General features: G+C 43.6%; 1 protein-coding gene across 6 annotated transcripts in view; it reads right to left on the bottom strand.

The window, feature by feature from the left end:
• The window catches only part of USP32 (ubiquitin specific peptidase 32), a 214867-nt gene continuing 203532 nt past the window's right edge, over positions 1–11335 (bottom strand). For all 6 annotated transcript variants that reach the window (XM_051824715.2, XM_070061011.1, XM_070061012.1 and 3 more), the window contains 5 exons: positions 7051–7242; positions 5331–5619; positions 3978–4402; positions 2698–2790; positions 1–2229 (listed from right to left, as the gene is read on the bottom strand). In XM_051824715.2, coding sequence (XP_051680675.1) covers positions 2056–2229; positions 2698–2790; positions 3978–4402; positions 5331–5619; positions 7051–7242 — 1173 coding nt within the window. In that variant the 3' untranslated portion in view covers positions 1–2055. The remainder of the gene's footprint in view (positions 2230–2697; positions 2791–3977; positions 4403–5330; positions 5620–7050; positions 7243–11335) is intronic.

Raw genomic sequence — 11335 nt, 5'->3', positions numbered from 1 at the left:
TAAAGAATTTGACTTTTTGTCTTTACTTGTATGAGGAAAAACAGCACAGAGAGGCATCCACAGTATTTAATTTGTTTGGATAATAGTTACAGATAAACAGGTACACTCCATATACAATTACCAATACATTTTTATACAGTTCATATTTCAGTACATCAACACTATTTTATTTACACTCTATGTATGTACATTAACATCTTTCTAAAGTCAGTGCACTGTCAACAAGTTTTATACAGTAATTTACAAGGTGACTGTAGTTAATAGTTAATTTAATAAACTTTATGCTAGTTCATGAATTAAAAAATTAATTACAACCAATATAACAAACAGATCAAACAACATTAGTAGATTGTGCTACCTGCTTAAATAAAACATCTGTAAGTAAATTATTAAAATCTTTTTCACTTTTTCATGGGACTTGTTCAAGTAGGAATGGACAGATTTTATATACTGAAAAGTCCTCAAACTGTAAAGTATGCATTTTGTCTGACTTCATTATTACACCATTTAGGCCATACCTTCCTACTTGCAACTATATTCTTCTTCTGAAGAGTTTCAATTTGGGCAGCAATTTTTCAGACACCTTTTCCAAACGCTCTGAGAAGAGATATTTACTGGCCTCATATATCAGAACACAAACACTTAACCACATCAGAACTTACTACCTACGAGGAAGGAAGAGTAATGTAATCTGACAATTAATGAGAGTCAACTTCCAGGGTCTAAAAGAATACACAAGAGACTGAGGGAAGAAAAGGCTAAACATTTCCTTTGAATACATACTAAAATACAACACAGGAAAAAAAATGCTGCTCAAAATAAACATTTATACTTTTGTTCCAGTCTTGAATAATTGGAGGAAAAAATGAAGTAAGCAAAGAAACATAACTCTTGATGACTAGTGTAAATTTTAAAAAAAGCCAAATATAAAACAGAAAAAAAAAAAAACGGACATGCAAACAAAACTAGAGGTTACTTCCTAAAACCCTCGATTTCATTTAAAAATACTTTTGCACTATTCAGATCCAGGTTTGGGACGTGTTGTGTTTTTGAATTTACTATGATGGGGAAAGTACCCCGGTGAAGTTAATTTATAGCCCTTAGAGCCATCAAATACGGACCAGTCCATTTGTACATATTCTCTTTCTTGTTAAAGTGCAACACAAAGAAACAAAGGAAAAAAAAACCACTAGTTGTGAAACACTAGCTAGCTTTAATGCTGCTCACCTTCCCAGAAGCTCTCTGTGCAACGTGCGCAAGTGAGGATGGTGCAAACCCTGGCAGCCACCCTGGCAGCCACCCTGGCACACTCAGCAGTGGGGGGAGGGCATCCATTTTTTGAGGACGCTTTGTCTTTCTACTGGGTCTCCCAACCAAGGCCCTGGGTAGAAGGCACATAGTTCTTAGGACATTCTTCAGACTGACCACTATATGCCTCTGCCACCAATGACTGGTTGTGTTTCCAACACAAAAACAAAAAAGCAAGCAAGAAATAGTAGGGAAATGATCTAAAAAATAAATCAAACACTCTGCATCCATGCCATAAGAATCATTTGCACACCTTCATGATCTTGCTTTCTCCCTCTTATCAATACAATGGAATAAAACTTCAGGAAAAAGGAGGTAGCATATCATGTCGTCCCCAGACAACACTACAATTTTTTGTTTTTTACTTTGACTCCAAGGAAATCTTTAGTATTTTGTTATGATTATTAGTAAACTCTATAGTCACTACATGTTTGTTCACATCTTGACAAGCACAATTTAATTCTTATTTGGTCCCAGGTGGCTGGTGCCAAACCCTTGTGTTTACAGGCTAATGGTGGGCTCTGCCTGAAAGTTCTCTAGTGGAGAGCTTGTATAAGACTTCAAAACAAAATTATTACTACTCTTAAAAGGTAACTGCTATTTTAATTAGGATTTTTATTTTGTGCTTCAGGGTCACAGGATAAAATAACTCTATTTAGCTTGCCTTTCAGCGATGCTTTTGCCAAATGTCAGCTACAGAAGTCGCCTCCCTCACCACCAGCCTGTCTAGCAGCCAGAGTGGTGGCTCTACTGTAACACACAATACTTTTTGTAATCAGACTCAAAGTCTTCATCCATGCTGCTTGTGTCTGCCATCTTTTTGCCATCGATCTTGGGCAGGAATTGTGCACAGTCTAGCCCCTGCTGCTCATAGAAAAGAATGTAGGCAGAATCGGTGTCAATTTCATCAGGGTGAAGTTCCTGAAGGGGCAAGAAAAGCCTTTAACAGAACAGCCATTGCTCTGCCGGTTCTTCCTCCTCGCCTGGGAGAGAAGACCAGCCCAATTCCCTCTCATAATTAAATGTGATTTCTTCCCATCAACTTAATATTTTTGCTGTCTCACAGTTGTCCCTAAAATAAATCTCATTATTTTCAATGTTTGTTTTGGGGAAAATATTTTAATGACAGACAAGTCAAAAGAATGACCTAAAACCACATGAAATTCTACTAGTTCAAAAGATAAGAACATCTTCTCATTAACTGACAGCTTATTTTCCTTGCTATTTGTGCTTTTATTCCTTATTCTCCTTACCAGTGCCAGCATCTATATACTGGTCCTAACAGAAAATCTATTTCTTATTCAGGACAAAGTCCGTTATTTCTACAAATGCCCCCAGATCTGATGACATTTTGTTTCCAACTTTCATGCAAACATTGAGATCATTTACCTTACAGCTGCTGTCATTGTAACAGTACCACTTGCAGTTTGGGTTTTTGGCGTAAGTGACGTAATGGCCCCCACCCAGAATTCCTGAATGGCACTGCAAAGACAGAAGAGAGGGGAGGGCTGTGAGCAGTTGACAGAGCCGTGGCCATGGCACGGCCATTGAGTCTAAGCATATTATATAGACTACTGGGGCCAGCGCTGTGGTGTAGCAGGTAAGGCCGCCGCCGGCAGTGCTGACATCCCATATGGGCAACGGTTCTTGTCCTGGCTGTTCCACTTCCAATCCAGCTTTCTGCTATGGCCTGGAAAATCAGTGGAAGATGGCCCAAGTCCTTGGGCTCCTGCACCTGAGTGGGAGACCCAGAAGAAGCTCCTCGTTCCTGGTTTCAGATTGGCGCAGCTCCAGCTGTTGTGACCAACTGGGGAGTGAACCAGCAGATGGAAGACCTCTCTCTGCCTCTCATTCTTTCTCTGTGTAACTCTGACTTTCAAATAAATAATAAATCTTTAAAAAAAAAGTATACTTGAGCCCATTAAAAAAAAGAATACAGACTACTTAGGTGGTTAAGAAAAACATGTTCTGGAACCATCTAATTTCTTTCCTAAAACAAAATAAACAAAAAGCAAAATTCAGCCAGGTGCTGCGGCTCACTTGGCTAACCCTCTGCCTGTGGCACCGGCACCCCAGGTTCTAGTCCTGGTTGGGGCGCCGGATTCTGTCCCGGTTGTTCCTCTTCCAGTCCAGCTCTCTGCTGTGGCCCGGGAAGGCAGTGGAGGATGGCCCAAGTGCTTGGGCCCTGCACCCGCATGGGAGACCAGGAGAAACACTTGGCTCCTGGCTTCGGATCGGAGCAGCACGCCGGCCGTAGCGGCCATTTGGGGAGTGAACCGACAGAAGGAAGACCTTTCTCTCTGTCTCTATCACTGTTTAACTCTGCCTGTCCAAAAAAAAAAGCAAAATTCAAAAATCCGAAGTTCCAAATCTTGTGTGGATAGAGAATCATTATGTAGCTATAGTTAGTTTTGAGTAAGCAACAATTCCCTTGGAACACACAGTTAGGAATGACTTGAATCACACAACTATCGCCTGCACCACTCTGTGAGCTCCTGGGATTCTACCTAGAAGGGCAAAATTTCTGGAGTAACTTTCTCTACCATCAAGCTCAGTGTCTTATAAACAAGCAGGCCCTGAAAAACATCTGTTGGTGAATGAATGAAAACAAGTGACCAAGCCAGTGAAAAGTAAAGACCACTCTGAAAACCATACAACGAATCACTTACCGAGATTGCATACAGATTATAAATGGGCTTAATGCGGGGATCTTCTCTTTGGTCATCAAGGCTGTCTTCTTCCCTGTGATTTCCAAACTGCCCATTGCTATAGCCATTGCCGCACGCCTCATGCTCATAAAGGAATCCATTGGCCAAGGCTACCTCATGGTCCTGAGGGGTGACGAGCTCAGGCTGGCTGCCTCCCAGCATGTGCATTCTGCTCAAGGCATCAGCCAGTTCACAGATCTGCCCAGACCCATTTTCTCTGCTGGCATCCAAGTTCTCTTTACTACTTGATAGTTTATTTTTGCTGCCAATCTGGGGTAGGCGGAGCCTCCCTTTGCTCCTCCCCAAAGTCCGTGGGCTACTGTTAGGGCTACTGTTTTTGCTAGAAGGACAGCTGGTTCCACTCTTTCTTGATGAAGAAGGGGAACCTGTGAAAGGGAGAGCAGGTTCAAAAATCCAAATTCAGCAAGTCAAGCCAGCCACCAAATGCTAACCGTGAGGCAAAAAGTTCACTAATAAACACATGAAGGTGAAGACAGGGGAGTCCTGACTGGCCACTCTGTACTTCTTACTATGTAGCTAAAAAGTGACATTCCTGTTTCTGCAGTGCCAATCCCTGTGGACAGCAATGTTCTGAAATGTAAATATACTAGAGAGTCTTACAAAACAGGGAAAGGCGAGTTATGTCAGATTCAGTTCTAAACAATGTAATTTTTAGACTAAGGACTTGTACATATTCCTCTCCTTTGTCAAATTAAGATGACAAAAGATGACTAGCTTTTATGAAGTGCTGCTGCTCAGCATGGTACTTGGATCTCTCTCTCTCTCACTTCCACCCTCACAGAAATTCTGTAAGGCAGTGGCTTTGCAACGTTTTGGTCACAGCCCTTGTGATCCCTTTTGTCACCTTTAAAACATTATCAAGGACCCCTAGGGCTTTGAAAAAGCATATATTATCTAAGTATTTTTTCTAAAGATAGTGTTGATCCTTCAGACCCTCTGAGAGGGTCTCAGGGCCCCCTAGGGACGCCCAGCAGATTACATTTTTGAGAAGCTCTGCTGTAAGGAAACACGGATGCCAGCACGGTTCACGCCAACCATGGCTCAAGCATCATGTGAACGTGTCCGACTCCACACAGCAAATCCTCATGCTCTGTGAGCTGGGTATGTTCTCTCCTCCGCAGATGAGAACACAGAAACAGAGAAGCTGCGTCTCTTCCTTTCTGAGTCACGTAGCTCAGACAGATTCCAGAGAGATTCTTTCCACCCCACCAAGCCGCTGGCGGCTCCACAGCAGAAGACGGGGAAACAGGCAGCCTCCGGACATCCCGAGAAGCTGCGCGGGCAGGATCTCACCTTTTGGGCTACCGAGCACGCCGGCGCTGAGGGAGGACGGGCTCTTGCTGAGCAGCACCTCCTCTTCCCCAGCGGAGCTCTGGGCATCCACCCTCTTCACCTCTCCTGCCGGGACCCTGGCCTCGCAGAGCTCATCCCCCTGGGGTGTGAGCAGCTTACGCTGGCACAGAGCAGGGTCTCTTGGTACCAGAAAAGCGCTAGGGTCAAAACTCTCACGAGGAAATTTAACAATTTTCTGTGATTTTATCCATCGACCATTTACAAACTGGAATCGTTTAAGGTGGATAATCTGGAGGAGAGAATGTAGAAAACATCTGCATCAAAGGGTTCTAATGACACAAACTTTACATCTAAGAAACAGGACTAACATGCATGAGTGTTCAACAACATAGCATATCACTGACTCCTCACTCTTCAAAGACTTCAAAAACATGGTTTCCACAAAAGCATTTACTTCATAATTTGAAAATAATATACATTTTCACAAACCATTTTATATATATATACATATAATTTTTTTCCACTTAATTTGTAAGGCAGAGAGACAGAGATGAACAGAAAGATGGAGAGAGATCTTCCATCTGCCGGTTCACTCCCCAAAATGTCTGCAACAGCCAGGTCAAAGCTAGGAGCCCAGAACTCCAACTAAGTCTCCCATGTCAGTAATAGGGACCCAAATACTTGAGCCATCATCTGGCAGAAAGCTGGATCGGAAGTAGAGTAGCTGGGACTTTAAACCAGGCACTGTGTATGGGATGTGGGCGTCTCAAACAGCATCTTAACCACTTACTACACGTCACGCTCACGACATGCTTTATGTGATGGTTGCAGGAATACATACAAGTGTCAAACATCATCAAAATGTATATTTAAAATCTACCATTGAGTTGCATGTTTATTATACTTTGACTAAATAAAAAGTCTCCCTCCTTCATACCCTCCTTGTCCCCAAGCCTGTCCCTGCCCTCTTCTTCCCTTCCCCCAGTCCCCACCCCTGGAACTAGCTAACCAATGTTATTAACCTCCTGGGTATTCTTCCCTGGGAAGCTGCTCTGGCCTAAGGAAAGAAAAACCTGCTAGTACGGAGTAAGCAGGAGGATGAAGACATGAGGAAGGACATACACAGTGTCTGATTACAATCACGTTTGAAGGAGCTCCCACCTCTCAGGAAAAAGCTATTTTAGAAGACTCCTGACAAGCAACAGGAGACTCTCCTAATCTATGAAGGGACAACGTAGGAGTAAAGCAAGCCTAAAAGACGACCAAGCCCCAGTGCACTGGTGCGCCTGTATGCACAAGTGGCTCAGCAGCGTGCCGAGGTCACGGGCGCTGGCGAGAGGCCATGGGCAGCTCCTGGCTCTCATGCTTCTCCGCAGTCTACTAAGAGCTCGCCTAACGCGTCCTTGGCCCAGAGAACCAGCAGCGTTCTCAGCCTCCTCCGAAGTTCAAATTCTCCTCTGTGGCACTTTTCACATGGTGCTGAACTGCAGTTACAGTCTGTGGGATTCCCCTTTCCTTTTAGGCTGCAAGCTCTTTGGGAATGGGAACTATCAAACATTTAGAGAACAGTTCACTTCTGTGCTCCACATACAAGCCTCGTGTAATTTTAAATATTGCTGCAGGAAGTTTCTCACTCTCAAAATCACCAAAATGCCTGTTCCCTCATGGCTTCTTTCTTTCTGAGAGATTTCTTCACCTCAAAGGTGGGGCTAAGACATACCAGGATAGGGGGAAGCCTCCAGAGATCCAGCTTCTTGGTTGCCAAGCAGTGGGTCTTACACTTGGAGCAGTAGTACATCTCGTTCTCCCCCAGCTCCTCCTCGCTGGTGAAAGCACGGAGGCAGCTGTCCAGGTTGATGGGCTCAGCTTGCGCCTGCCGACTCTGCTCCACACTCTCGTGCTCATCTACGACCTGAAGGTGGAGGCAACAGGACGAACGTAAGCTGTGGAGAGCCTGGCTGGGCGCCATCCTCTCGCTCGCTCACTCCTGCCCTACTCTGCATGAGGAAAAAGAAACTCAAACCTGGAGTTTTAGAGTAAACACAGCAGCCACACAATTGTTCACAAAGACCACATCAGTAACACTGGATAATACTTCTATTACACGATGGTAACTATTCTAGGAAAATTCCTGAATGTTTCAAGATGACAAAACAAACAACTAAGGAACTGCCTGTTTATTTCCCAACTGTGGAACCCTCAAGTGGTTTACAGGAGAACTGGTCCTCAAGCCAGTGGTGCTGAGAGGAAGCCATTGATTTTTCAGAAGACAGGGCATTGCTGGTAAGCTGCAGGCTACACAGAAGCTGGGACAAAGAGCCTGCAGCACCAGCGCCGGATCTGAATGAGGTAAGAAAGTGTGCAGAGATGTTCACTAGGAGAAGGCAACAGTCCCTATGGGAGGCAACTCATTTGCACTTCAACATGCGGGTCATCATCTGCCCTTGTACCTGAGGAGGCAACGAAAGAGCAGGCTGAAAAGAGCGAGCGTTCCTAACCACTGCAGTCTTGTTAGCTAGCACCCTCGTCTGCAGAGCAAGGAGGAAGTCAGGATCAGAAAGGAAACAGAACCAAGCAGGGCAGTGATACAGAGTGGTGAGGAACAGGGCGGACTAGGAGAAGAAAGGATCCAGAATGCAACAGAAAAAGATGAGTTTTTCCTTTCCCCATTCCTGGCTGCCACTTGACAAGCAATGAGGAAGCATGACGCTGGGACACTGTGTTTGGGAAGGTGGAAGAATGCTACAGGAGACTTCAGGGGCTCTTTCTGTCCTATGGCAGAGCCAGGGCTACAAGACCAACAGTGACTGACTCTCTCTGACAGAGGTCAGACATCCGTTCATCACCTCACATGACGCTCTTCCCCTTCAGGGGTGAACTGCATTCTTTGCCTCAGGCAGTTTCTCTTACAAAATCCATGATGGGAATCCCGGGATACTTAGGTTACAAATTGGCACAGCTCCAGGCACCCAGTTTAGAAAAAGTTTTCGGGTGAGACCTTTCTCTCTGCAGAAGAAAGCTGAGTCACGAAGCTGTCACAAGACCCAATAAACTATCAAGGTTGGGACAGGTCACGCAATTAAGGTTTTACCATTGCATCACCATCCAGTCTAAAGAAATAATTTAAAATGGGGAACTTACAGGAAAATTTGGTTTTTAGAAAAGGAAACCTTGCCTGACCTTGGGTCAATGACATTTTTGGTGAGCCCAAGTTCTGTAGTAACAAGGTACTATTAACTGTCACGATCTTTTGAGCTGGTTACTCAAGGGAAAAATGGACATGCATCAAAAAGGAAGCATGCTCTACCAGGGCTGATGGAACGAGTGAGTAGGAAAAAAGGTGTGCCAAGCTCAGTGGTGTTGCTTTTCTCACAGCCAGTTAAATATTACCTCTATTATCTCTGCTAGGTATGCTTTATGGCCAACCACAAATTAGGGTAAGCTAGTCAAGAATGTTGATTTTTATTGACTATAATTTCTGTGGAACACAGGCTATACAGCTAGATGGAGACAGGAGGAAGGCACAGTGAAAAAAAAAAAAAAAACTTGTGGACTGACAATAATTTATATTTACCGGTAAAATTTCCCTAAACAATAAAGACTTGCTTTACTTTGTGGGACCCATGCTTTGATCCTTTCCCATTGCTCTAAATTATTTATAGACAGCATTTCATTTTTCTTCCAAATGGCTTTAAAGTTCATCCTTAACACAAAACATAGGGGATGAATTAACAGCTTTCATACATTGTAAGACTATTTTTAATAGAGAAAGAGAAACCTAAGATGTTATCTAGCTTCACTTGCTGTTGAGGAATGTGAGGTCCAAATGGGGAGGGGGGGTATACAAAGAATGAGAGTAAAGGGGCTGGCATTGTGGTGCAGCAGGTTAAGCTACCACTTGTGATGCTATCACCCCACATGAGTGATGGTTTGAGTCTAAGTTGCTCTGCTTCCTATCCAGTTCCCTGTTTATGTTGAGTGGGAAGGCTGTAGATAAAGGCTGTAGATAAAGGGAGACCTGGATGGAGTACAGGTTCCTGGCTTCAACCTGGCTGAGTCCTGGCCATTGAGACCATTTGGAGAACAAACCAGTGGATGGAAGACCTCTCTTCTCTTCTCTTGTTATTTCACTCTACCTTTCAAATAAAATTTTTTAAAAAAGATTTATTTATTTGAAAATCAGAGATACAGAGAAAGAGAGAGGGAGGGATGGAGGGAGGGGAGGGGGAGGGGGAGAGGGAGGGGGAGGGGAGGGGGAGAGGGAGAGAGAATATTTTCCATCTGTTGGTTCATTCTCCAGATGATTGCAATGGCCAGGGTTAAGCCAGGTTGAAGCCAGGAGCCAGGAGATTCTTCCAGGTCTCTCACATGGGTAGCAGGAGCCCGAGCACTTGGACCATCTTCCATTGCTTTTCCCAGGCCATTAGCAGTGAGCTGGATTGGAAGTGGAGTAGCCAGGACACAAACCAGCACCCATGTGGGATGCCCGCATTGCAGGCAGTGGCTTTACCCACTTATGCCATGTTGCTGGCCCTAAGTAAAATAATCTTAAAAAAATTTTTTTAGTATCTTACAATTAATATCAGTAAAAACTGATAAAAACTGATTTTCAGTGACTGCATAATATTTCATCCAATAAGCATACCACGCTTTATTTAACCACTCCTTTATAAAATGTGACAAGCACAGGTTGTTTCTAATATTTTTATAATCATGGCAGTTTTGATGCGGGGTACCTCCTTTGTCTACGTGACTCCCCAAGCACACGTAGAAACTGCACATAGGACGAGCCCGGATTAGTCATGCGTCCTCACTCCCCAGTAAGGCATGGCACCCTCAGTGCACCAGTATAACTGGAAGTGGCGCAAGACTTAACACACCACAAGGGCTCCTCTTCCTAGAACTAGAATGTTTTCTGAATTTTGAAACTACACATTAGGCTTGTTAAAAAGAGAAAGAGATTTACATAGTCAAATAATTTTTCATCTTTATCTGAATAAATGTCCTGGAGCATACAAGGCTAAGCCTTTGCCTGAGGCACTGGCATCCCAAATGAGCACCAGTTCCTGTCCTGACTATCCCTCTTCTGATCCAGCTCTCTGCTTATGGTCTGGAGAAGCAGCGGAAGATGGTCCTAGTGCTTGGGCCCCTGAACCCATGTGGGAGACCCAGATGAAGCTCTTGGCTCTGGATTGGCCCAGCTCTGGCTGTTGTGGCCAACAGGGGAGTGAACCAGTGGATGGAGATCTTTCTCTGTCTGTAACTCTGCCTCTCAAATAAATAAACAAATCTTAAAAAGTATATAATAATGTCCTGTCAGATTTTTTGCTGGCAAAGATGTGGGTATCTTTGTTCAGACTTCCCCTTCAAAGGAAGCACAGCTGACCTTACCGTATTACTTTGCTACAGTGAGCATGATTACAACATCAACTTCTTTTCAGCTTTCTTTAGGTTCAGCTCAAAGATCTTTCATTTGGCAAAAAAGTATAAGTTATACTCATCCTTAGCTAGAAAGGGCTAAGGAGCCTCAGGGTGTGTGAACATTTAGGGAACCAAACAGGGAGTAAAATCTAGAACTGGTAGTTTTCCTACTCATAAATAGCGTAAAAACAAAAGTCAATTACCATTACTAACTTATCTACAAGGAATGCTGAAGAAATAAGGAAATTTCCAACAATCAAGAGCCACATAAATGCAAAAATCATTACAATTCTTCACGCGACTTAGGTACTCCTCTGATGCTGCTGGTTTGACTTTTCCAACAGAGTGTTACTGTCAGCACCCTGCACACAGTACTTAGTTGATTAAGAACTACCCAAGGAAAACATTTTTAGGTAGGGATTTAGTATTTCTGAAGTTATATCTTCAAAATTTAAAAACTGCTGTGGCCAGAAGGTATCAGGAAAGGAACCAAGTATAAACAACACCCATAAAAAATGGACGCTTAAATATCCAGTCTTGAAGTGTTTTAATTCTTTCTGTAATTTTTCTGATTGCTATGTCCA

Source organism: Oryctolagus cuniculus, chromosome 17, assembly GCF_964237555.1.
Source record: "Oryctolagus cuniculus chromosome 17, mOryCun1.1, whole genome shotgun sequence".
NCBI lineage: Eukaryota > Metazoa > Chordata > Mammalia > Lagomorpha > Leporidae > Oryctolagus > Oryctolagus cuniculus.
Note: the sequence above shows the minus strand (reverse complement) of the source record. Positions and strands in the feature narration are given on the sequence as shown.